Source organism: Daucus carota, chromosome 5 (assembly GCF_001625215.2).
Source record: "Daucus carota subsp. sativus chromosome 5, DH1 v3.0, whole genome shotgun sequence".
In the NCBI taxonomy this organism is placed as follows: domain Eukaryota; kingdom Viridiplantae; phylum Streptophyta; class Magnoliopsida; order Apiales; family Apiaceae; genus Daucus; species Daucus carota.
The window spans coordinates 7,237,827-7,263,923 of NC_030385.2; the positions used below are offsets into that span (position 1 = coordinate 7,237,827).

Consider the following 26,097-nt stretch of genomic DNA (forward strand, 5'->3'; position numbering starts at 1 on the left):
AAACGCTGAGTCCTTAATATTCTAGGTTTTAAAAATAATTTGTTTGATTTTTTGGCAGACATTTTTAAATCCTTTAATCACAGAGTTAAAATTGTTATTCTAATTTATTTTTGAATAAAAATATATAATTAATATCATCATCAAACATAATAAAGTAATAATTTTAACGATGCGACCAAAAGATCGACTTATATTGTGTTTGATTGGGATGAATGTAATGAGTGGAAATAAAAGGAAATAATAGAGAAAAGAAGGAATGACTTTATAAAAATTGAGTGGATGCAAATTTTGTATGATAAGATTTATTGGGATAGAAAATAAGTATCAAACGAATGGATCATTCCTTCATAAAATGAAGGGTTTGAGTTCTAGTTAAGGATGATAAAAAAGAAATGACTAAAAGGAACAAACATTCAATTATATTTTAGTTCAAATAAATTTCAATTTATTCCCTCTCTTTTTATTCACCCCGACTAAATACTGTAACTATGTTTCGAAAAACCAAATGACTTATATTTCAAGGAAGTAAAAGTATTCAATAGGGTAGTTAAGAAGTCGTATTACGAGAGGGATGTGGTCACCGTGATACAGGAAGCCAAGATCAAAAAAAGTTTTTGAAATAAGGTGGAAGAGTAGAGAAGAAAGCAATGAGTTAGTTTGTTTGATTTCTTGTGAAGAAATGATGGAGGATGCATGAAATGGAAGTGCGCATGTGTTTCACATGAGAAAGAGGTAAAGCGTGTAATTATACGCAAGGGAGGGAGAAAAAAGAGAGGCGCAGAGGGAGAGAGAAGCTAAGCTAGTTGTAAACAATGGAGGAAAGAAAAGGCAAAAGCTGTGGTGGAAAAAGTACGTGGTTGCGTTGAGTTCCATGATAGCAATCATTTAGCCTAGGTCGTCCTTCGATGCTTCTTCTACTTGTGGGCATTTATCTTGCCTCAGTTGGATTTAATTCTATACAATATTTTTACATTACTTGAAATATGTATATTGAAAATTTTATAAAATATAATTTATTATTTATTCTTAAAACTTTTTTTACTGACTAAAAGTAAAAACTAAGTTTTTGTTTAAATAAATTTTTTAAATAATTTATAAAATTATGTTTTATAAGAATACTATAATATCCCAAACATATGTAACTCGATAGGATACTCAATGATACGGAGATGGTATTATTATTATTATTATCATTTATGTAGGAGAATATTATTATTTGCGAGCACCACATATGTATATACTCTTCAGTCTCAAAAATTGCCGACACCACATATGTATGTGCTCTCTGACATCACATATGTATATATATGCTCTTTTATGCTTCTTTACGTCAGGGATGGACGGAAGGTTTATATTGGATTCTAAAACTCCAAAAAGATATAGTTTCATAAAATATACTAATTTTTTCTTGTTTAAATAACAGTATAATATTTAAATGTCTACGAAAAAGCTATGGATGATAAGAGGAATCGAAGAAGTATATTTCAAATTGAAATGATTTTTTCCGATGCAAATAAGCAATTGTTTCAAGTGTGCATTCTGCCAAGTGGGCTGTCATTTAGCTTTCGCATAACTGGGCTACTTCATTTTCCAAGTTGTATAACCCAAGTTGGCCTATTTGGGCTACACCCACAAAATTTGAAAAATCTTTCTCTGTCTTAACTTTGAACACAAGTTCTCAACAAATCCCCGTAATAATAACCATGAATGGCTAAATTATTGATACACAAAAAATGGAAAAATTGGTAGAATGACTCGCAGTAATATACTTAAACTTGTAAGACTTATTCAAGATGATTACTATAGCACTGTAAAGCCAGAGAACTCTGATAACTACTTGTGCCAGACAGCGTATCTGTTGCCACTAGTCGCAAGTGTCCATTCCCTGCCTGCTGGACACCATGATCCCTCACCAATCTTCATGCACAACTTCTCCCCTATTATCGCAGCATAAACATCTGATTTCGCCTCCAGAATCCTGATGGACGATCGGCTGTGTATGTCTTGACGCTTCCTAATATCAATCTGCAATGCATTTTTGTGTTCAAGTTATAGAAAGGTCAAAAGTATATAAACGGGGAATGCACGGTTTGATTGTAGAATAGCTTACCAGCTTTACAATCTGGTCATGAATGGATTTACCCCAATCGAAGAAATGGTCATAGAAAACTGAAGGCATCCCTGGATGAGTGAGGATATATGCATAGCCCTGTGATCAGTACGACCAGAAATCAGATGCAAACAGATAAACTATGACCAATAAGTAAATTTCTTATCTTTTTTCTAAAGACAATTAAGATAGGGATCACCGATTTAAGTACCTCCATGATATGATTTGCAGGAAAAGGCCAGTGTGCCTGCAAGTTGGAAAATAACCCGTATCAGCTACAAATTTTCTCATGAGCAGCCAATACATATTACATATGTTGGAGTTATATAGAGCCAAAAAGAACATCATTAGCATTGTGGGTAATTTATGCCAACTCACATATGAAAAGCAAAATATAATGTCTACCAGTTCCTTTCAATTTCCTGTACTACAGTGAATTCAATTTATTCGGATTTACAACTTAGAAACAATATCAGCCTTAAATGTTAGTTTATTCAACAACTCATTTATTTGTTCTGCTTCTGTACATCATGTGTATGGTTCTGACTTCTGCCATAGGACATAAAGGCTTTTTGTTATAAATATCATGTCACTATTGACAAATTATCTATCCTCACATCCATTTTGCATACTCAAAAGTCATGCAAATCCTAAAGATTGTGAGCACGATTATACATACGTGCAGCGTGCCTGATTTGTTTTATTCAATACTCATGAAAAGTGCGGACTGCTCAGAAAATGAATTTGAAAAATTATACTATCAGAGTATAGTAGGCAAAATTCCCCCTATATAGTATAGAACAGTGGACGAAAAATAATCATATAACAGATTGTGTACACTTGCAAATCACCCACACATAGATGCATACACAAACCAACAATAATGACATTCTATGCACCCTCAAACAAATGTATTATAGCCTATGTTACCCGGACTCTCCATTTTTGTGCCTATACCGGTGTCCACCGGACATGACATGGGTGTGGGTATGGGATCTGTGTCGGATCCTTCTTATTACAACCGGACACCTCACCTTGTAACATCCCAGGTCAAAATGAAAACTTAGGTCTTGTTTCAACTTGTTCATAGAGAACAAGATCCATGAATGACTTGTTTCTATGTTGTTCTATTGATTTTATGCTTCAATTTTAGGCGTATGTGATTTATGTGCAGTAGACACTATATTTATGAATGTACCATAAATCAGGCTATATAAAGTTTTACTTGCGTGGAGCTTAAGTGCCAAGTCCCTGTACCCGAGTCTAATACCGGATCCATGTCCACGAATCCTAATTATCCTAAAACTACGAATCTGACTCTTGGATCTGAACCCGTGTCCGATACCCATACCCGTGTCCGGGTAACTTAGATTATAGCTAGCCACTCAAAAGGTACCTGAGTTGAGCCAGTATCATGATTATCAAGGAAAGTAACAGCTCTAGAAGGCCACCAGCCCATCACCCCTGGTGGCTTCCCTGCAGGATCCCGTAAACGCCATAATTCCCCTTTGACAGCTTCCTGTATGGCAATGCATGCATACCTGATGTTAGAAAGACAGTATGTTTATTTTTTTTGGGTGGTGGGGATAAAATATTTGGCAGTTTCTACCTGAAGAATTCCCTTCGTTGTGAAGTCGAAGGCAGTCGATAACTGCCCTGCCGCATCAAGCCAATTAATAATCCGTTGCCTATGACTATCTGCAAGGGAATTATAGGAAAGAGAAGGAACAATATATAAAGAATATTCTTGACTAAAATTGTCTATTTATTAACTTGAATAAAAACTTGTAAACAATAAACGAATTTATGGTGCCAATATTGTGAAAGAATGAGTTGGAAATTAACCTTGGTCATAGTCCAAGCGATGACCATGGTATTTGCAAGAGTCCCAGTACTCTCCGACAGAAAGTACTGGCTTAGCACCTTCGATATACTCCTTCACATACTTTGCAGAATAGCTGTATTCGAAAATCAAACAAAATGATTGATAAAACTGTATCAAGAGTACTATTGCAATTGTGGATTTGGAATTTAATACAAGCATTTACCCTCTTGCAAAATCAAAACGAAAATCTTGGAAACCAACAGTATTGCGTAACCATCTTAGCCATCCGATAATATCTTTTCGAACATAAGTTTGCGTGTGATCAATGTTTGGAACCCCGTCAAAGTTGTCTCCAGTACTACGACTACCCTAAAGACAAACAATAAATGAACAGAACAGTAAGAAACTTAACAGTGTTTTTTTAATCAGGACCAGACACATGAAAGCAAGGAATGATCACATAAATCCAACCACTCAGACCACAAAACTTACAAAGTAGCCAAACATTCTTACTAACTCCAATGTCTAAGCCCCCTAAAAAAGATTTTAAAGTAGTTGAAGAAAAGCTACGCAGTAGCAAACAGATGAAACCACATTAAGGTAATCAAAAAGAGATGAAAATACACTAAATTAACTAATAAATAATAATTGATGCAGACAAAATTGAAAAAACAGGATGCCAACACAAGAAGATACTGGTCAGGTATGCAAATTAGGCATGTCTGCTCTGTAGGTTTGAACCCTTTATATTGTAGACCAAAAGATATTAATTTGTGTTAGGCACACATGCTAGCATGCATCAAAAGAAGATTTTATGACAGGGTTATCTATAAAGTACTGTGACACTTAAATCTGACTACAACTAGCAAAATTTGGGATGCAGGTTCCTTACTGAAAAAAAGAGACTTGACTGGACTAGAAACTTCAGCAAATGATTAGTACTTGACATCATCTCAGTCACAATTAAATCCAAGTGGATAAGGGAAAAAAATGCTTACCAGTCCACCGGTACAAGATGTAACTGCGTGTTCATCCCATGATAATGGAATTCCATCATAGCGATTATACCTTCCACCATGTCCCTGGGTGGTTCCAATACGATGATTAATGACTATGTCAGCCATTGGACGAACCTTGTGTTGCCTCATCTTATGAAGTAAAGCCTTTAACATGCTCTCAGAACCATATGAAGAATTAAGAGAATAAAGATTTTGTGGAAGGTAACCTACAATCAAACAGATTTTCTGAATATTAGTATACAGATAGAAGTAAAGGAAATAAGAATTCTTGTAAGAGTAACTAAAAAAAACAATTTAACAATCAGCACTACACCAATGTTCATATATTCCTACCTTCAGGTGCAAATGAATTGCTTGGTGGTGGCAACCAGGCTGAAGTAAACCCAGCTTTCGCAATATCAGAAACTTTAGAATCTAAATTTCTCCACCAGTCATGCTTGTGGGACTCCCAGTTGAAAGCCTATTAAACAACTCCATTGTTAGCTATGTAATGACTTACAGGTACTATGTTTTCTCAAAAAATACTAACAAGAGCAAAACAAAAATAATAGCACCGGAAAATCTTAATAAAGCAAACCACATTGTCTATTACCTGTAATAAAACTTCTTTTCCACTCCGTATAACAGCCACTGAAAACAGATGCAAAAACACGCTTCAGTCACATTATAAACTAATATACAGAATTCCGATCCCAGAGGATGCATAAAACCATTCTTCCATGTGGTGTGGACAGTGACGTTTTAACACACTGGTTCTGAACCATATCGCTAATAATTTAGATAAATTATTAGTTATTGTTTACGACTCTCGTTCATCAATTTCCTTGTGCATTTTAAAGTATCAGTATTCTAATTTATCTATGTTTGCATTATCCACTTAACTATTTGCGTTTACCCAAGAGAACTGTCTGAACTACTTAAACTCAAATGAATATGTGTATATAGGAGGAATGCATAGCTGTAAATCGATATGGCCTGAGGGCTGGCAACTGTTAAATGGCTAGTTTTGATTAAGTTTACACGTAAACCGCCTTTTAGACGAAAGAAATAGCACGAACAAAACCACAATTGCTCATAAAGATTAAAATTGCAATATGGAAGAAGTGAGATGTAAGTGACAAACGAACAAGTATAACGTACCAGGATCAGTCTGCTGAAGGCTTTCATCATACTCCTGCGATTAAACAAAGAAAAATGTGACTTACATCAGCCTCAACAAATATCACTTCAATAACAATTAACACGAATACTGATGAGTTACAAAATAAAAGAAGATTAATTAAAGTAGATATTTAATTAACTTACAGCATAACCCATAGCGGATCACTTGTCTATGTATAGTCAGCGAAATGGCGTAAAAATGAATTTTCCTTAAAAAAAAAACCTGCATCAAGCAATGATATCCAAATTACTTAACCTTCCAGCAGCAGCAACAGAATCACAACGCATTGCGGAAAATCACATAAAATAAGAACATTGTTAACATAATATACTATTGCATGATCTAACGGTTTTAGGAGAACTGGTAACTTAACGAGACAGTATAGCAATTGGCAAACAAATAGAGGATGGTAGACATATAGTAAATGTGTACCTTGTCGTTGGGGTGATTTGAAGTAGGTAAGATAGGCGAGTATTTATAATGAAAATGAGTGGGTGGAAATGAGGAGAGAGATGAAATGGTGGAGAATATGTGCGGAGCGTGCCCACGTAAACGCTCTAGCGGCTCTGAATTGGCGCTGCAGCTGGGGCGCAAATCGGTGAGGACAGATCGCTTTTCTTCTCAAGATTCGGAGCTGCGAGAATCATATTAGGCGCGTAGCCGAGGGATGGGTCTGTGTATTGCTCCTATTTGACTACCCTGGAGTCCCGTACATTTTGTCAACTTGGTTCGTTCAATTTCACTTGTTTATTTCACGTATCAATCTTTTGTAATTTATTGTTTTCGAGAAGGACTGGAGGAGATGAAATGGACTACAGATTCCCAATTGTGCTTTTATACTTTTCATTTTTCAATACGGCAGATGACATGAAATGGGGAATATTAATCTTTTGTCAGAGAAAAGGGGAATATATTGATGGTTAAAATATAAAAAAAAATAAAATTTGAGAATGGAATTTGTTTTTTTTTAAACAGAAAAGGATTTCTTTTAAATCATCCTTCAAAATTGATTTTCCTAAATAGTTTGACTCCACCGATAACGTATTAGTTTTTGAGATGACCATGTTTTGTTTTATAGATCGACTTATTGACTCACACGTATTTCGGTTATATAATAAAATTTTATTTTTCTCAATTTATTTTTTATAAATAGTACTCTTTCTGTCCTTTGGTTTCTATACATTTTTTTTTGAATAGTCACTCAATTTTATACATTTCAAAATTTTCTCAAAATAGTAATCTCTTATAATATAAAAACTCAAACTACCCACTACTTTCTACTTTTTCATGTACTTATTTAATATGATGGATCTTATCACTTTATTTACAATTTTTTCTCTTTTCTATTATTTTATAATATTTTATATACTTTTTTCATAGTCTCTGTTGTCAATCCAAACATATAAGGGATAATAATTGTACTACAGTATATTTTGTGAGTAAAGTTTCTTGTGGGCTAACATCTTAGTCATTCATTATTTAATCTAATTATTCTTATTAGTTTTCTTATATTATTGTTCAAATTATGTCTAGTGGGTGAACGTCAGATATACGGCATAAAATACGGACCATCAACTATAGTAAACATAACACATTTGTGTAATTTTTTTTAGAAAGCAAGGGATATATATTTAAAAATAAGGTTAGTCGAAAAGGTCAATATTTAACGATATTTTATTATTATTAAATGTCTATGACAAATTTAAATTAAATGTTCACTTTTTTTAATTTGGCTTGTTTATTAAGATTTATTACTCATATAATTTCATAATCGTTTTATTTAAAAAATTTGTTTTTTAAATAATATTAATATTTAATTCATAACAAAATTGGAATTATATAATTTACTTCTTAATAACACAGATATTAAAAATTAACAAGGACATACATATATTAAGAAAGTAGATGCTACCATTTTATATTCCATCATTTGCGGAAGAGTAAACCTATCATATTTGGATGACGGGGGAAGGATAATTAGGAACATAAATGGACATGAGAATTGAAATTTATGAAAATAAATGAAGGACATGGAAATGCAATTTATGAAAATAAATATTTCAAGAGTTGTGTAAAAGTTTTACTCGTTAAAAAAAACGATTTCATTTCATATAAAAAATTGCTAATCCAAGTCGTCAGATACATGATTATGAAATTAGGATTCTCATTAACCGGCTATTTTTTTTTTTTCTCTCTTCTTTTATTTCTTTCGTCTGACCAAAGAGCCTAGAACACGCATAACTTTATCCGGAAGAAAATTCAATTCATTTAGATCTCTAACTTTAGAATCGTGAGCAGAGTCCTGCAATTGCATTTTTAACATGCCCGTCAAATTGCACACGCCACGGTATCTTCATATTTACTTCTTTTTCTTTCGGGTATATCTTTAACGTTTAATTAGTGTCTGTTTGTCTATTCCCGCGTGTTTATTGATTCATTCGCAACTTTACATACGCCGGAATCAATTTCAGCCCTGACGAGTTTTCTATTTTAGTATTCTTTAAGCTGGGTATTCTACGTAATAAAAACTCCATTAATTATAATAATAAAATAATAATTCACATTTAATTTTTTGAATTTTGTTTTTTTTAAATTTCAATATAATAATATTATATATTTAATCTTGATTTATAATCTTAACGAATTAATAAAATATAACAAATTTTAAGCTATTCAGATTAGCACAAAATATGACGACATTTATTTTTAACACTAAATCCCACTTTAATAATGAAAGTGTTGGAGGTAGCACGGTAAGTTTTGAGCTAAGTTTAGTTGAGTCGAGTCGGTTTGTTAGCTACAGTTAAATCTCTTTAAATAATACTATTGGGACCGGGAAAAAATATTACTTTACCGCATTTATTATTTTATCGATATAATGATATTTTATTACTTTATTGATAAAGTAATATTTTATTATTTTACCGAATTTCTATATGTTTATAAATTTTAATTCATTATTTTTAAAAACAAGAATGAGTCAAATGCAAGGTATTTGATTTAAAATTACTTTTATAATAACTAATCATATGTGAAAACTAAATTCATGCATGCACTAGATAGAGTATACATGTTACAACATGAGCAAAACATACCGGAGTTATTTATCCTTTAAATAAACTTAAGGATGAGGTTAATTTTTGCCAAGGTGGAAAGAAAAAACAAGCTATTATAGACTCATATTTTAAAAAGGACTGAATTTTGAATTCATATACATTATATATATATATATATATATATATATATAATTCATAAATTATTACTTTACATATTACCCGGGCCTTTAATGAATTTCTAAATTTTTATTATCTTATGCGTTTAGCGAAAATATTACTTTACGACATTGGCCCAAATTGGGATCGACAAAATTTTTACTTAAGCGAGGTTTTTACTTTATCGGATATTACTTAATCGAGGTTTACCTGTAATCGAGTTTAAATTTATGTCTGAACTCGAATCGTTTAAATTTTAATATCACGAGCCGATTCACTCATTTTGTTAGCTAATCGAGTTTAAATTTATGTCTGAACTCGAATCATTTAAATTTTAATATCACGAGCCGAGTCACTCATTTTGCTAAATGAGTTGGTCTTAACGAGTTAAGCGAGACAGCAGGGACGTATCCAGGATCTCAACCTCATGGGGGCAGAGTATATAATTTCCAAATATTATAATAATATATTTAATACATTTCATAATTGTTCCCTACGAGATTTCATATTTTGATAGCCTTGAATGATTTTCTCATTATCAATGCTATCAAATATTTCCCTCTCAATATACGTAACTAAACAATCATTTAAGAAAGTATCTCCTAAACGATTACGTAGTCTAGTCTTCACCAAATTCATAGCCGAAAATACTCTTTCTACCGATGACGTTGCAACCGGCAAAATTAGAGCTCATTAGAACAATTGGTGTTCTCCTAATAAGAAACTTGTCCATAGCTAATTATGTTCAAATCCTAAAATCCATATATATGAGCTTTTTATTAGAATCAACTATCAAACATTTCGCAATTAATTATAGAATAATGGCAATTGGCAAGTGTATACTAATTATCACAAACCTATTATCCATCACAAATTAAACATACAAATTCAATGAAAATATACTAACAAATTAACAATCATGAAAATGATATGAGGATAAACTAAATTAGAATCACTAACCTGAAAACAGGGAGGGCAGGAGCTTTGCTCTTTCTGTTTTTTAGCTTCCGATCAAATTACTCTGTTTTGTCAAGTGACTTCCTGTGGAAGATATTTGTTTACTTTTTAATTTGTTTAGTTTATTTGTTTAGTCCTTTGCTTAACCCACGTGCTGCTGAACTCATGCGCGTGACTTTAAAAAAAAGAAAATGCTGCAGCCAGGAGTCGAACTCTGGCTGATCCTATGAAAATTCCCTGCTTGAACCGTGGGGGCAATGCTTTGATTTATGAAATATGTATACTATATATTACTAAATACTATGCAGCTCACTGGGGGCAAGTACCCCCCATTGCCCCCAGCGTGCATACGTCCCTAGAGACAGCCCATATAATCTCTGTCCGAACTCGACATATTTTATTTCACGAAATTAGCGGAGCCGATTTGTTTAATCAAACGAACCAAAATCTTTGCCAAATTCCACTCTTTTACTCTAACAAATTGAGCCGAACTCGAATTAGGGCTCTAGCCGGGTGTCTGAAATGGTACGAGACCAGTGCATGCACTCCAAAAATCTAGCTACAAAAAACAGCGGTAATTTGCTATCGATGAGTCATGCGAACCCCTGAATTTAACCTCTGGTCTCACTTTAGGGGTTTCTATCAAACCATAGAGCAGAGCCGCAGAGGTGACTCCAGTCCAGACTGATATCGTCGTCCCAAACGCTCTAACCCTCAATGGAAACCCCAGCCGAGTCACATCCCGAAGAACCCACTTCAAAAAAACTCAAAACATCCCCCTCTTACAAAACCCCCAAATACAAGCGCCGCAAAATCGCCCTCTTCTTCGGCTACTGCGGCGCAGGTTACCAAGGAATGCAAAAAAACATAGGGGCCAAAACAATCGAAGCCGATCTCGAAGAAGCTCTCTATCTCTCCGCCGCTATTCCTGAACAAGACCGTGGTCATCCCAAACGTTTGGACTGGTCTCGCTCTGCTCGCACCGATAAAGGCGTTAGTGCTGTCTGCCAAGTTGTTTCCGGCAGTTTTTACATTGACCCACCTGGACTAATTGAGCGCCTTCACCGCCATTTATCTTCGCAGTTTCGAGTTTTCGGTTACAAGCGTGTGGCTCCTTCGTTTAGTGCTCAGAGGTTTTGTGATAGGCGGCGGTATGTTTATTTGCTTCCTGTGTTTGTATTTGATTTGAGGCGTGTTTTATCGAATTGCGAAAGTGGCAATGTGGTGGAGGGGGAGTGTGATGTGGATAGGTTTTGTTATGGGGAGGAGGAGAAAGAGAGGTTTAATAGGATTTTGAAGTGTTATGAAGGGACGCATAATTTTCATAATTTTACGACGAGGATTAAGGCTGAGGATCCGTCTTCTCAGCGTTTTATTGTCTCGTTTAGTGCTAGTGATACTGTTGTTGTTGATGGTATTGAGTTTGTTAAGTGTCAAGTTGTAGGACAGAGTTTTATGCTTCATCAGATTAGAAAGTTGATTGGTTTTGCGGTTTTGGTGATGAGGAATATTGTTCCTGAATCGTTGATTAAAATTGCTCTTCAAAAGTGAGTGCTTCGGTATTTTGATTATTGCTTTTGTATGCCATATTTATGTTTTGTTTTAACCTTGGTTACTATAAAATTGTAGGGATGTAAATATTACTGTGCCTACGGCTCCAGAAGTTGGATTATTTTTGGATGAGTGCTTCTTTACATCGTACAACAAGAAATGGAAAGAAGTTCATGGAGAACTGTCAATGAAAGATTACGAGAAGGAAGCTGAGGAATTTAAGATGAAGCATATATATTCTCATATTGCTCTGACAGAACGTAAAGATAGAGTTGTTGGCCTTTGGCTGCAATCACTGAATCATGAAAATTATAGTGAATTAAGTGTAGCGTCCAGTAGCAAGATTGCTAATTTGAAAGATTCTGAAGTGCGGAGAACAACTAACGACAAAAGTTCTGAACTTGAAATTGCTGCTGATTTGAAGAGTCCTGAAGCCAAGGTAACAACTGATGCCCTGGCGCTGAAATTGAAGACAGCTGAAGTGGAGGTCGTGGTGGATTGAATTGGTCAGGACTGCTCACTGTTGTAACTTCTGTTTGATTTATATGTATTTGAAAACAGCACATTCATGTAGAATTAGGTTGAATACAAATTGCTTATTTCATAAATACTCTGCTAAGCATACATATTTCTGGGGTGAATAGTCCAGCTTTTCCTAGGATTCGAAGTGTTTATTTAGATTTTAAGTTTTTATGTTTAGAGTCTGTATCATAATTCATATGCAGGGAGTAGCAGTTGCGTTTATATTCATTACTCTAGTTCTCTGTACAAAGACTGCAGTAATTCCTCTAATTCCATCCTCCCAAATTTCAACACAACATTCTTTTTTCCCTTGAAACCCACCTCTAATGTAACCTCTAGTTAACCCTTAATCAGATCTCACATATACTTGCAATACTTGTTTTGTATTCTATTCAATAACATCATCAGTTAAAAAAGCAGAGGCCAAGGTATGACAGAGTAGAAGCAAGAATTCAATAGAGGTATATCTTGGCTCAGGAACTTACCTTTAGCTCCTGAGTATCATCCCACAATAGATGAGTTTCAAGATCCAATTGGCTATATTTTTAAAATTAAAAATGAAGCTTGCAGTTATGGAATTTGTAAGATTGAGCCCCCTGTTTGCCTTCCTTCTAATAAAATGTGATTTTCAATCTTAATCCGTCAATTTTAGCCAAGTCTTCAAACATGAACTTGAAAGAAAGTCCTACATCTACAACTAGATAGCAACAAGTTGGGTTACTCCCGGAAACATTGTCCTCTTAGATTAGCATTTGTGCTGTTGAGTGGAAAGAAGGATTGTAGAGTTTTAGAGGAGGGTATGACTGTTGGTGAAACTGCATGGAATATGAGGGAGGTTTCGAGGTCGGATGGATCGTTGTTGAAATTTGTGAAGAAGGTTAATCCTGGTGTTACGTCGCCGATGGTGTACTCAGCAATATTGTTTGATTGGCTTGCTTGGCATGTGGAAGATCATGATTTGCATATCTTGAATTATATGCATATGGGGGTTGGGGAGACATGGTACAGCATGGTCACAGAAGCTGCACCTGCTTTTGAGGATGTGATTAGGGTTCAGGGATATTGATGAGAGGTTAATCCTATTGGTGAGTTGATAGACACTATTTAGTGGTTAATTGCAATTGATTTTATCTGTTTTGAGTTATGGTGTACTCTTATTTATATAATGTGGGAAATGTTGTAGCTTACTTTTGTGTTGTGTGACAACTCTGTGGGAGATTTTTGTCATTTACCCTAGAAGATGCCTCCCAGAAGTAAAGACTAGTTTTTTACAGGTTAAGAGGGCACCAAATGTTTACTAAACACCTTAAATCTTCTTTGCAGGTCGAGAGGGCTTCAAATGTTGCTGAAATGCCTATTTGGGCATCCCCGGATGATCTTAAATACGTAACTGGTGATCTGTCTTTAAATCTTGTACAAGCGCATTGCTTCAATTCAAGTATAGACTGCGAAGAAGACTCTGCAGAAGAGAAGAGGCAAAGGCAAATAGTGCTGGTTGATTGATTGCAATATCTCCTGTAGAGTGTCTTTATACTCTAAATAAACTCCTATATTAACCTAACGTAGATGCCAAAGGATCATGATTCCTGATGTTATGACAGATGCTGCTCAGGAAGTTTCTCATGAAAGAACTACAACCAAAAGCTCTATCTAGAGCACAGATATCAACCATTTCAGAGACTCGACCTTGGTTCATGCCAAGTATTGCGAGGCCTCCTGAAGCTGGTTCCTAGAGAAAAATATCTTAGACCTGAAGTCCATTGAATTGGTCATTCTCTTATGAAAGCAAACTTCCTTCTGTTCCAGGTAAGTTTGAGAAAGGAAAGTCATGCTGATGGAGTTGCAGATTGGAGAAAATAGATCAGATGGAATGGTCTGAGAATCAATTCATCAATAGGCAGCAGCATTATGCTTCCTTCCATGCAAGGTTTTGATGAGAGAAGGCATGGAGTTGATTTGCTCGTAAGGGATTCATTGTCTTGGGAAAACTAGTTTATATGCTTGGTGTTTGTATAAAATCTGCAGCTATGCATCCGGAAGCACCTGCTTCTAGGTAGCAAAAGCAATATAAATACATGTAGTTCTCATAACTAGTCATCATTATGTGATTTAGCACATTGGGCTGAGGATAACTATGCCAACTAAGGTAAAAAATGTAAATTTGCTGATTTTACCAGCTTTCTTTCATGGCTATTATTTAATCATATATGCAAAACTGTAAATTATGGTATGGTGTGTATGCCTGAGTGTTTAGTTTCTTTTCTGTTTCTGAAAGCTTTTTCTTTTTATGCACTTCAGGGCGTCATGCCATCACGTAGAATCATATGTCAGAAGATCAGTCCTGTTCGTGCTGCTTGCATATTAGTGGCTCTTCATCCCTCAAATATAGCATCTGCTTTGGTTGAAGGCAATTCTGATGTCTCGAAAGGGCTTGAGTGGATTCGGACTTGGGCTCTTCATGTAGCTGAATCAGACAGGGACAGAAATTGCAACACTGTAAGAAATGCTCACAGCACCCATTCTTAGTTATTTTACTTCATCTCTGAATTTTCCAGTCATTTTTATATCGACGGAACCTTGGTTGTCTTGATATTTCATTCCCTCTAGTTTTAAATTATGAGGTAAACCACAATAATAATGAAGCTCAAGTGTCAAAATACATTGCTTTGGACAAATTAACTGAGGAGCTCAGGTTGACTGCTTGAATATATGCTGTTTTGTTTATATTTCAGTAGGTGAAGCTCTGTATGTTATGTTTCTTCCTAATTATTTTAGCAAATATAAAGGCATAATTGTCTAATGTTCACCAGTCATCATCTGTCAAAGACCTTAGATTAATTAGTTTTCGTGATTAAATAATACAACTTTTTCCAATGGTGTCTGTGGTGCTGAAGGGCAATGTTGATATATATATTTTTATGAATATGATTTTATTTGTCAATGTAATATTGACGTATTCAGATTTCATGATTTAAGATGGCTATGGCATGTCTCCAGCTCCATACTGAGATGGCTCTTTAAGCTTCACAGACAATGCAGTCGGTAGATAGTACATCCAGCGGAAACATGGTCTCCCTTGAAACATGTCAGAGACGATCAAAATTCCACTCTCGAATGTAAAACTAATATGAGTTAAGAACTACAGTAAATTTTAGATATGGAAAACTAGTACCTAGTGTTAGATATTTTAGGGTGTGTAGGTATAAATGTAGTGTTTCTCTAAAGGAAATTAGAAAAATTGCAATCAAACAGACTCATCTTGTGACGACTAGCACTTGGTGGAGCTGCTTGTAGGAATCATGTATAATGTAAATGGTTACTGTATGCATTTTTAAATAAATAATTCATATTTATGTTTTACACATTTCCTAATCCTCACTGTGGTACAGTATGTTTTATCTATCCCCTATTTCCAATAATTTACTTTCAAGTTGGCTTGTTTTTACTTCGTTAGATATCCATGTGCATTCTCCTCACATGATCAATGTTAGTTGTGATACATGATAATAGAATTATAAATTGTGACTTGACGGAATTTTAATTTTAACATTTGGAACAACTGATGAGAAATCCTTATGGACCTACTATGGTTTGTTTACTCTTTTGTGCTTATCCAGCTCGATTCTAAGCTCAACTCAGAATTCTGTACCACTCCATTTCTAGGTCAAGCAGACGGATCTTGAGGGTACAAATCCGGAACAGGGAAGTGATGTGTCTGTTCATGGACATTTTCCTGTGTAAAAAGGTAATCAACATGCTTTAACCAAAATTAATGGTGATGGAGAAGTCCGGTTTCTGTAACACACCAGAAATTTATGTTGAATATTACCTGTTTAGAGATGCTGCAGATTCTAACCGATATAAAATAAGATTTCACATAGTGTTCCACCTTGATTTACACGATTTGAAATTGGCACTGTATGGGAAGAATCATTAGTGTTATAGTAGAAAATGAGCTCTGATTTATTCTCAAAGAAGTGAATGCAATTCTCGTTCTTTAAAAAAAAAACAATGAACTTTCCTAACCAGGTATTCATTTTCAATTCAAAACCAGGAATGAAAACAACTCCTTTATTTCCTAAATTTTAATTTATCTCCTATTTCCAATCATTTAATCTTGTTTTCACTTTGACAACATTTGTATTGCATTTTGTTCACACCAACAATATCTTTTATGGTGTAGAACTTACACAGACATATCTAAATTCGACAAGTAACACCCAACACATACAAACATGATACATAACATTCTCCTGGAAACTTGATTTAAAAGATATTATTAGTAATTACTGATTATTACTACCACCTGACTGTGCCTTTGACTCTACAAAAAGCCTCACAGTTGAGAAGATGAGTGACGGTTCAGCCATGGCACCATTCCCAAAGTCATCGCAGGCAAGCCTCTTGGATACTGGTGGAATTAGAGAAATTCCAAGTTCGTCAACTGACATAAGATGCTTTTCTGTGAAAACATTGTTCCACATGAAGGTGTTCATAGCAGGGGCCACAAAGAGAGGTTTGGAATAGTCCCATGCTCGCACAATGCAGGTCAGCAGGTTGTCACACAATCCATTAGCAATCTGCAGTAACAAAGCAAAATGAGTATCAGCAAGACCTGCACAAAATTAACAATATTACAGTAGGCCACCATACCAACTTGATACAAACTATACGCCAACAAGGCTACATATAACACTTTTGAAGCATAATAGATTCTTGCGATGCTATTCAAAATACTCGAGATCTAAGAACCCTACAGCCTACAGTGACCCACTAGAATTCCTCTCTTGTTCCACAAATTAAAAAAATCAAGCCAACTTAAACCTCATTCCTTAGTATCCAAAATCTAAAAGAATAAAGGACTTAAATAACACATACAAGACAAATTACCTTCCCAAGGGTGTTTGCTGATAATGGAGCAATTACCATGATATCAGCCCACCTGCGGAGCTCAATGTGAAGGACACCGTCACCGATCTTTGACCAAGTAGACCATTCATCATCATCCGTATATAGAGTCACATCTTTAGGTAGTGATGCTCTATCAATGAAATGTAAAGAAGCTTTGGTCGCAACAGCTCTTACTTCAGCCCAGTCAGAAAAGCTACTGCAAAGGTTACTAAACTTTATGGCAGCTACACTTCCACTTGAAGCAAGTAATATCCGGGGTTTTCTCGGAGCACCATTTGGTTCTGCCATAGGCTGATATCAGACCCCCAATACACACCTGAAGGTAAAGGAGAAAATGGTCAATTGTTAAACCATGCAATAATCAATTGATTGTAGAAGTCAAGATCTTCACTAGTTGTCAATTCTGTTATTGCATATTAGTACCATTTTGCAATTGGGGTATCATGACAGTAATAAACATGAAACAGTTGTTTTTATTCGGAATTAGAAAAGCACTTAAATATAAGTAGATGAGCATGTGGGTGAATAACAATTATACCAAACTATAATAACCCAACATATAGATAATTTGTAGTAGTTTCGTTGGATATTTTTGGGCATCCCTAAATTACCCTTTACTAATTTTCTTGCCTTTTATTTTTATTTAATCAAACAACACATTAACACATGTTAATATTACATATTAATATTAGGAAAGAATTTACAAATAGATGATATAAATGTTTATTGCTTATACTACCATTTACAATATGAAAAAGATATTGTAAAAACTAAATATTTAAAAGAAAATATAATTAATCGGTTAATAACATTTAATCAAATTTCAAAACATTATCATTAAATTCCTCATGCAAAAAAAAATCGTGGGCATCCAATAATACTACATCACTAATAAAATAATGTTAAAAATTAAATATTAAATAATAAACCTAAATTTCGAATTATATACTTGTCCTTGCTTCAAATGAGTTCAAGGCTAGTAGTCATAATATAATACAAAACCGTGTTTGCTAATTATACAAATTCCCCGTGCTAGTATTATTGTAACAAACTGTAGTCCCCGTGCAAAAGCAAAGGAGAAAAACACTTGTTAACAACATTCTCCTTAAACAAGTGTTTTAGGGGGCGTTTGAATCGTGAGTGGGAATGAGAATCAGGAATGAGAATGAAAGGTATGTGAATGGGTATCCTAAGAGTAGTGTAAGGAATGATTTACTCTCCAAGTGGGATTGGGTTTCCCATTTCATGTCACAAAATTCTTAATCCAGACACCAACAATGGGTTTGAGGTTCCAATGCTCATAACCATGAATCAAACGCCTCCTTGTTTGTTATTTCTAATACAATTTTAAAATCATACCAAATTTGGGTGCAGGGCCTGGATGCAGTTGCTGAATTAAATTAATTTATCACTTGATAAAAGTGGTACATACTTCATTTCAATTCAATTCTGTGTACATAAAATCTAAGTAGTGTAGAGTCAAAGTACAAGTGGATTTATCATGTATGAGAGTAAAATAGCATGTGCAAAAGATATTTACCGCGGTTAAAAGAGAGATATCGCCGCCGATTAAGCGGAGCTCCGAGCAAGTTAACGTTGTTGGAGTTGAGGGGGGCGTCTGATAAGCAGCAGCTGGTTGTTTCAGTTGAATGAATTGTGGATATTCAACTTACAATTAGGCTCCTGAGTCCTGGCCAATGTCCCCGCTTGCTAAACCCATCGATCCCGACAAACATGACTTTTAGCGTTTTTCAGTTTTAAATCATTTCCTTAAAAAGATAATATAATATATCATCATATAAGACTTCAAATAGATTAATATATTGAATATTGTGATAATTATAATCTGATTTTTTATATTTTTTTATTTATATTTTATTATTATATATGGAAACTTGGAGCGAATCGGAGAGAAAAAAATATCATATTTAATAAAAATAAGTTTAAGTGCACCTAGATACTTTTTAAGAATATTTTCAAAAATGATGCTTTTAAATCATTTTCTAAAAATAATATAATACGGCTCCTAACAAGTTAATAAATTAAATATCGTGACAACTCCAACCATATTCTTTATACTTGCTCACTATATTTTATTATCATTTGAAAACAAAAGGTTGGAGAGAGAATTGAATAGAATTCGAGCAAAATGAAATATTATATTCAAAATTATAAGTGAAGAGCATCTAGATATTCCTTGAAAGTGAAGACTCTTAAATTATTAAAAAATTAATTAGACTATTAGAGCAATATTTTTTCACACGCTCTTCGAATTTTAAGTAAAAATTTTATTTGACGAACTCGCTGGAAATGCTCTAAAAGAGAGAAGCGAGAAGCTGCTCAAAATTTTTATAAGATAATGAAAATCCATTAAAATAATTTATATTTCACACGTTCTTTTAAAAGTTAAGAATTTATTTAAAGAACTCATTTAGAATTTGTTTAAAGAACTCATTTGAAGATGCCAGCCTGTCAAATTCTATAAATCTTTTAAAACCTTGTTATATAAGCAACTAATATATAGTATAAATAAGAATTATAAAAACTATGTAAAAAGAAATTCAATTTCAATGAAACATTTCTATTGTGTATGGTGACTCCATTTTGTTGTCCATAATTTTAGTCAACCTATGATATTGGCTTGAAAAACCTATAAAAGATTCCACTGTCATTTGTTATCATATTAAAATAATATATTTTACATATTTTGACTTGGAAACTAGCATTTACGTTTATACTCGTTACTTTCTTGTTACAATCGAACCGGATTGCATTCAAAACCAGCAGATAACAAACTATTCAAACATGCTTCTTATTATGCATATGGTTGATTCCAATACATGAGTATTATTGTAACAAACTGTAGTCCCTATCATTGTAACAAACTGGAGGTCGACTACTTTATCAGCTGGACCCAAACTTTTGGCAATCTTGCCCAGTTGGAATATAATACAGCTAAACTGCACCAGTAACAAGAATTCTTTTAAAATATACTCTGGAAAGGAAAAAAAGCTTTTAGATGTTCCAAATTGATGTTGGAAATGTCCGCCTACAATTTCAAAGTACAGCATAGCATTTCTTGCCCAAATGAAGCCAGGCGTCCGAGGTCCTCACATCAAGATGGGCCAGATGGGACCTTATATTTGTAGCGTAAAATTTCATAATGATGAAGCTAGATGATTCAGATTCACTATGCCAGAAAGGACTGTCTTGTTCCGTTCTTTCACCTTCACTTGGTACATTACACTGCACAATCATAATCTCCATGTAAGTCCTCAGAATAAATTCTAGTGATAAAACAGAACATAAGAACCTAACATCAAACAATACCTTGAGCCTTCTAGCCACATCTCTGTTGCTAATGTTTCTCCAGGGTACACATGCAGAAGTAGTCGACCTGATATACTTTTGACCATGCTGGGGTCTCCTCCACATATACATCTGATTATAGCTCTGACTGCAAACCCAAGAGTGCAAAGCCCATGCAGTATAGGGCGAGAAAATCTGGACAAATTAATATAAAAATAGTGAAAAATTCAGAATGGAGACAACAATGTATGAAGGCGGAAAATTACCAATATAATTTGTTATAATTAATTAACAGGAGACAACAAAGGTATCCCATATTATAATTTGAACAGAGGATAATTGTATTTTAAGAGTTAAGATTGGATGAGCTATAAGCAAGATTATATAAAATCATATAACTGGTTAATGCACTAACCCTGCCTTTCCTGCAAACGCTGGATCAGAGTGCAAAGGATTATAATCACCAGACAACCTGTATAGCAATGCCTGCACAACACCATCACAAGTTTCCAGCATCACTAAACAAACTTCACACGATGCAAATGCATATATGTTAGTTTTAAGCAACTATTTAGTCACAATGTTGTGTGAGCTCTTGAATTTTGCAGTTAATCATATTTAATTCCTAAAGTAGTTGGAGTCGGCCAACGAATCCTTTGTTGCAATTACCCCTTGTCCCCACTTTTTTCCATGGGAGTGACTCAACTTATGTAGTATTCGGTCAAACCTATTCTGTAAGATAAGCCTGATATGACAAATGTTGCCCTTCTCTACCGCTGTTAAAGGAAAGCAAGGAAACCGGTACCATACCACCAGGCGCATAGCTACAAGGTTAGCAGTTGAAGCACAGGGCACTCACCCCAACTAAACTTGCAATTATTTACACTTAATGTATTTAATTTAGTATTTACACCTTAACTTAAAACTTTAACCTAAGGGTCAAGCATAAATTTGAGCATTCGGTTTGGAATTTATTATTTTTTACCATACTAACAGCGTACACCTGCTTGTTTTATATCTTTCTTGGCTAGTCCGCTGAGGTTGGTTTGTGTCCATCACTCTTACTATCCGCTCATTGAGAAATCTAAACTTAATGTGAACAAACCATCTCACTCAATTCATACATATCATCTAATCGATCATATCTGGTTACACCTCCATTTATTAAGTCTACGAAGGTGTATACCTACAGGTGACAGTTTGCAGCTCCAGTAAAAATCAATATATAAGGTGAAGAGGGCTTTCCATAATTCTATCTTTGACACATTTATAACTATTCTGTGCTAAGTCCTCTCAGATCGATCAAAAAGGGTTGATACTAGCATCCTCTTAAGACAGTCCAGAACCCCTATATGAATGATGTGAAATATGAAGAAATCCAAGCCCGTAGAATCACTAGTCTAATTCATCAACTCAATATATTATAAGTACTTTCAAAGAAGCAAAGATGGCAGATTTAGAAATCAGAAAGAAACCAAAAGTACAGAACAAAAACAATTAAGACATACCTGTGACGGCAGAGTACATTCCTCGTAAACTGCAAAGGGCTGACTTTTTGGATGCTTAAAAGCTAAGCTTTGATTGGTGAGATAGTTCGAGTAAGAATATGGGCGTTGTGCCTTTGAGAAGCCCCCAGCACCCCTTAAAAATAGTGTTAACCTGTACATTAAAATATGTACTGAGTAAACTGCATATAAATCAAAGAACATTACTCGCTTAAGAAATGGGTTTCCATATCAAAGTAGCTACCGTTCTTGTCAAAATATCTCACCTAACTACCCGATCACCCCGAGGACTGATTTAAAGCACTCGAATCACTATATATATCGCTCGTAAATTTTGAAGAACAAATTTATTAGAACTGGAGACTGTTTTCTAATAGATCATTTTTAAGCATAGGCAATGCGGATTTTCTGGTTTGATCACTAAAGATTAAGTGCAAGAACCAATTAGGGCTGAAGGTGTAAAGAGAAGATTATACGAACATATTATATATGGGTATATATATGTTTTAATGTGCCTCTACATGTATAATTATGATTTATTTTTATTATATGAGCCAAGTGTAATACACCTCATTATTTAACTAGGATTCGGTTAAGTGTTCTGTTGATGTATTTTCTAGATTTAAACCAGTGATATACTGATATTTATAGTGATTTGACTCTTTAAAATGAGTCCCAGTGGAGATTGGGTAGCTAGTTGAGATTTTTTAACAAGAACCGATGTCCACTTTGATATAAAACCCTTAAGAAACTTACCGATTCATGCAGATCGGCTCATCAGATGACTCCATACAACTTGTAACTTCAATTTCAATAACAGCTGCTTTACCTAAAAATTAAAAGGCATGCTACAATGAGAACAAAAGCGAATTAATTTCAACACCAATAAGCTAGCATAGTATAAATGTATAATAGACTGATGGACAGCAGGTAACAAGAATATTGTGACAGAACAACTTGTAACAAAAACAATACTGCATTTCTTAAATTTTTTGGTATATGTCTTTTGTTGCCTCCAGTTTTTGAACAATGTATTACAATCAAGATTTTCAGTATATCGAAATTTGTACGCTAACAAACCTTTATCATGCAATCCTACAACACGTGTTTTATTCCGTATCTGCATCACAACAAAATTTGAAATATGTAAAGATTAAGTAGGTAATATAAGCAGATATTCATTTCTTGTAAATCGACAACTCTTCCAAGTACCAAGAGAATGTTATAAATTTTGGTATACACGAAAATAAAGCAAAAGTGGCACAATAATAATATAACAAGGGCCTGCACAGACATTGGAATCACAAAACGTGAACCACTTGGAACTTGTGACAGAGACTTACGCAACCATGAGTCGGCAATGGCTTGTAGATTTCTATGAACTGTTGTCCATGTAATAATAAACGCGGATCAAAACTGGTACAAGAGGAGAGACTAATTTAGTTTTTCGTGTTCAGTTAGGGAAAATATTGAAAAATAAGACTGAATAAAGAATAGAATACATATACTTACGACAAGCCAGGTATTCCTGCAACATCCACTCCAAGAGGATATATAGCTGCAAAAGTTGGCAAGACCTACATGTAGGAAGTTGATACAGAATATCCAATACTTAAATACAATATTAGATAATATTATTAATGATCTACTGGCATTGGATAAAATAAATTCCAAGCTGCAGTAATCTATAGACTACTCTATACTACTTACACAGCATACTAGAAATACCACAAACTAACAGTGTATACATTTCTACTACCTTGATGAATTTCTGCCCATCTTCATGATAAACATATTTGAGCTCTTTGTCATCTAAAGCATTTCTTGCACATGCTCCAACACCTAGTGCATACAGGGTTGCATCTCTGCCCGAAGAGAGAATTATTAATACAAGGTAACGACTCTATTGAAAAAGAGTTTTGCTAAACAAGCTTGGAAATACTGAACTATGACAGAGAATTGAGAGCATACAAATTCAAAGCAAGTTTTACAAGAGATACTATAGATATGCATCAATAGACACAAACGCAAATGTCGCTTTTAAAGGTTTTACCTCTCATCATAAGTGAATGTCTCCTGCAGTGTACATACATGCAAAAAACAAAATAATACAAATTAGAATTCTGTTATACCAAATTTCAACTATTAGATTAAGTCAGGCACTCATTTCTCCAAACGAACTTTATCGAGAGAAATACTGCTTGCAAAACTGGATATAAAAAGCAAAACAGATGACAAAGATTCTGAAGTGCAAAATTTATAACCAGAAATGTGAGTACATCTTTTGTAAATAAAATTGGGATTAAGCAATCATAACCAAACAAAAATCCAGGTACATTATTTCAGGACGAAAAAGGTCTGTAACATAACCATAATATCCTCGAATAATACCACAACCAGTAATTAACAAGAACTCTTATAGAAACCAACTGATTAACTGTCGATCTCCTTGGACCTAATAAAATCGACTATCAATTAATCAAAGTAAATTAACTCAGCCACAATTTAAAGCTTAGAGTTTCATAGTTAAACAATCAGAAAAGCCGCCAAGACTCCATTTGTTGAGCAAACGAGTCACAAACATGTTCCGTAAGCAAAAAAAACCCAAATACCAAACCTACAAACACGGATTAAAGTGTACGCAGACCTTAATATACTAAAAGTGAAGAGGCATAAACACAAACATGTTATAAACATAGTTAAGTACTCATAACTGATAACATGTAACTAGGTATAAGAGAAAAAAACATGAATTGAGGGGTGAGAAAAGAAGAACCTCGGGGAATTTGTAATTAACAACAAGCTCAGGGTTGATCATAGAGCTTTTCTCCATGAGTTTCAGAACAATGCGAATCCTCAACAGAAGCTTCTAAATTTTGCAAATTTGTAATGAATGATAAGCCTGGTTGGTTACCTTTTTATATAAAGGGTCAACCAATGGTTGGGTTGTTGGGTTTGTGCATAAAAAATTTAGAGAATAATCTACTATCACTATGAGTCTTAGTTGGCGCTATGAATCTTTGTTATCCAGATTCTTGAAGGACGGGAAGTTTCGCAAGTTTCGAGGTCATTGATAATGGATGATGATGATGTCTTTGTCAAAGAACAATTTATGGCACGAGCAAACTGCAGCGAAAATAAAGTAAAACCGAAATTTGAATTAAATAATTTGCGGAGGATTCTTGGAGAATCACGGAGAGATATATTATAAAATATTTGCTCTCACTAATTAAATTGTGTTCACTTGAAGTGAATAGAATGGAGGTTGAATGAAATCAATTTTGTACTAAAAAAATGGTGTTGATAAAAAAAATGTATACAATTTTTATTTTTTCAATCATTCTATTTCTACTATTTTAACTAGAATTTTATCCCATATATTTTGGAAGGAATGCTCATTTCATCTCTACATCATATTTCTTTACCATCTTTATCACAAAAAAATTGAACTCATTCTAGTCACTATTAGCTCACACTTTTTTTCTTTCTCCATAGAATTTCTATATAATTTTTCATTTCATTCTCTTTTCATTCCATTTCATCCAAGTGAACACAGTTCGTCCCCAAATAATATTTTTTCATATTTCGTGCACCCGACGTCTCTTTTTTGTGTTACTTTGACTTTTTAAATTAAGGTGATTGAAGAACATACTTTTATTTATTATTTTAAATGTATTTATGAATAAAAATATAAACGATATACTTTAATTCATAAAAAAAATTATAAATAATAAGTTGAAGCATCTTTTTTAATCATCTAAAATTATGTTCAAAAAGTCAAAGTTACAACTAAAAAGGGACGGTGAAAATATTCTTTTTATAATAAACATTGTGCATTCGTAATAATAATAATATATCAAAATAGGTAGGTACTCCAAAATTTATTCCCACATTTATTTCAAATCCTAATTGGTATATTTGATTAGTTCCTCTCACATTAATAACAATTGTTATAACAATTGTTATAGGACTCATAAAACACTCAAACAATATCAACCATTTGTTTTCCATGTC

The 26,097-nt window shown here is 34.1% G+C and overlaps 4 protein-coding genes across 8 annotated transcripts; 1 reads left to right on the top strand and 3 right to left on the bottom strand.

Moving 5' to 3' along the window:
• Positions 1-1,675: 1,675 nt before the first annotated feature.
• Positions 1,676-10,387, bottom strand: LOC108219799 (probable alpha-amylase 2). 2 transcript variants are annotated; one of them, XM_017393320.2, is made up of 13 exons: positions 10,289-10,387; positions 6,260-6,338; positions 6,095-6,128; positions 5,547-5,584; positions 5,288-5,414; positions 4,934-5,160; positions 4,159-4,304; positions 3,956-4,068; positions 3,720-3,808; positions 3,507-3,629; positions 2,322-2,357; positions 2,111-2,209; positions 1,676-2,025 (listed from the first exon to the last, which is right to left on the bottom strand). In XM_017393320.2, exons 2-13 carry the CDS (start codon positions 6,269-6,271, stop codon positions 1,834-1,836), a joined length of 1,236 nt encoding a protein of 411 aa, XP_017248809.1. In that variant the 5' UTR covers positions 6,272-6,338; positions 10,289-10,387; the 3' UTR covers positions 1,676-1,833. The 2 variants fall into 2 exon arrangements, with proteins under 2 accessions (XP_017248809.1, XP_017248808.1); XM_017393319.2 differs by lacking the exon at positions 10,289-10,387 and adding an exon at positions 6,549-6,827.
• A 329-nt stretch (positions 10,388-10,716) lies between these two features.
• On the top strand, positions 10,717-15,701 carry LOC108219994 (uncharacterized). Of its 4 annotated transcripts, none has more exons than XR_010292428.1 (5): positions 10,717-11,832; positions 11,915-12,342; positions 13,682-14,504; positions 14,657-14,854; positions 15,335-15,696. XR_010292428.1 is itself a non-coding variant. In XM_064094557.1 (2 exons), exons 1-2 carry the CDS (start codon positions 11,003-11,005, stop codon positions 12,336-12,338), a joined length of 1,254 nt encoding a protein of 417 aa, XP_063950627.1. In that variant the 5' UTR covers positions 10,718-11,002; the 3' UTR covers positions 12,339-12,636. The 4 variants fall into 4 exon arrangements, 1 of the variants encoding a protein (XP_063950627.1); XR_010292429.1 differs by having other exon boundaries at positions 15,356-15,695; XR_010292427.1 differs by having other exon boundaries at positions 14,657-15,701.
• A 664-nt stretch (positions 15,702-16,365) lies between these two features.
• LOC108220932 (phosphopantothenoylcysteine decarboxylase) lies at positions 16,366-18,998 on the bottom strand. Its single transcript, XM_017394831.2, has 3 exons — positions 18,810-18,998; positions 17,249-17,585; positions 16,366-16,938 (listed from the first exon to the last, which is right to left on the bottom strand). Exons 2-3 carry the CDS (start codon positions 17,555-17,557, stop codon positions 16,645-16,647), a joined length of 603 nt encoding a protein of 200 aa, XP_017250320.1. The 5' UTR covers positions 17,558-17,585; positions 18,810-18,998; the 3' UTR covers positions 16,366-16,644.
• A 1,059-nt stretch (positions 18,999-20,057) lies between these two features.
• On the bottom strand, positions 20,058-25,245 carry LOC108219837 (enoyl-CoA hydratase 2, peroxisomal). Its single transcript, XM_017393378.2, has 11 exons — positions 24,860-25,245; positions 24,137-24,159; positions 23,843-23,948; positions 23,596-23,660; positions 23,427-23,499; positions 23,164-23,203; positions 22,840-22,912; positions 22,087-22,237; positions 20,994-21,064; positions 20,600-20,773; positions 20,058-20,515 (listed from the first exon to the last, which is right to left on the bottom strand). Exons 1-11 carry the CDS (start codon positions 24,914-24,916, stop codon positions 20,428-20,430), a joined length of 921 nt encoding a protein of 306 aa, XP_017248867.1. The 5' UTR covers positions 24,917-25,245; the 3' UTR covers positions 20,058-20,427.
• Positions 25,246-26,097: the final 852 nt, after the last annotated feature.

Excerpts from the sequence above, each read along its gene's own strand:
- LOC108219799 (XM_017393320.2), bottom strand. Across the intron at positions 5,585-6,094 it reads CCTTCAGCAGACTGATCCTG|TGGCTGTTATACGGAGTGGA; the intron begins GTACGTTATACT and ends ATCTGTTTTCAG. Across the intron at positions 2,026-2,110 it reads ATGACCAGATTGTAAAGCTG|ATTGATATTAGGAAGCGTCA; the intron begins GTAAGCTATTCT and ends AATGCATTGCAG.
- LOC108219994 (XM_064094557.1), top strand. The coding sequence starts at position 11,003 with ATGGAAACCCCAGCCGAGTCACATCCCGAAGAACCCACTTCAAAAAAA. Across the intron at positions 11,833-11,914 it reads ATTAAAATTGCTCTTCAAAA|GGATGTAAATATTACTGTGC; the intron begins GTGAGTGCTTCG and ends ATAAAATTGTAG.
- LOC108220932 (XM_017394831.2), bottom strand. The coding sequence starts at position 17,557 with ATGGCAGAACCAAATGGTGCTCCGAGAAAACCCCGGATATTACTTGCT. Across the intron at positions 16,939-17,248 it reads CAGCAAACACCCTTGGGAAG|ATTGCTAATGGATTGTGTGA; the intron begins GTAATTTGTCTT and ends TTGTTACTGCAG.
- LOC108219837 (XM_017393378.2), bottom strand. The coding sequence starts at position 24,916 with ATGGAGAAAAGCTCTATGATCAACCCTGAGCTTGTTGTTAATTACAAA. Across the intron at positions 24,160-24,859 it reads TTAATTACAAATTCCCCGAG|GAGACATTCACTTATGATGA; the intron begins GTTCTTCTTTTC and ends TGTACACTGCAG. Across the intron at positions 22,238-22,839 it reads GAGCCGATCTGCATGAATCG|GTTAACACTATTTTTAAGGG; the intron begins GTAAGTTTCTTA and ends TTTAATGTACAG.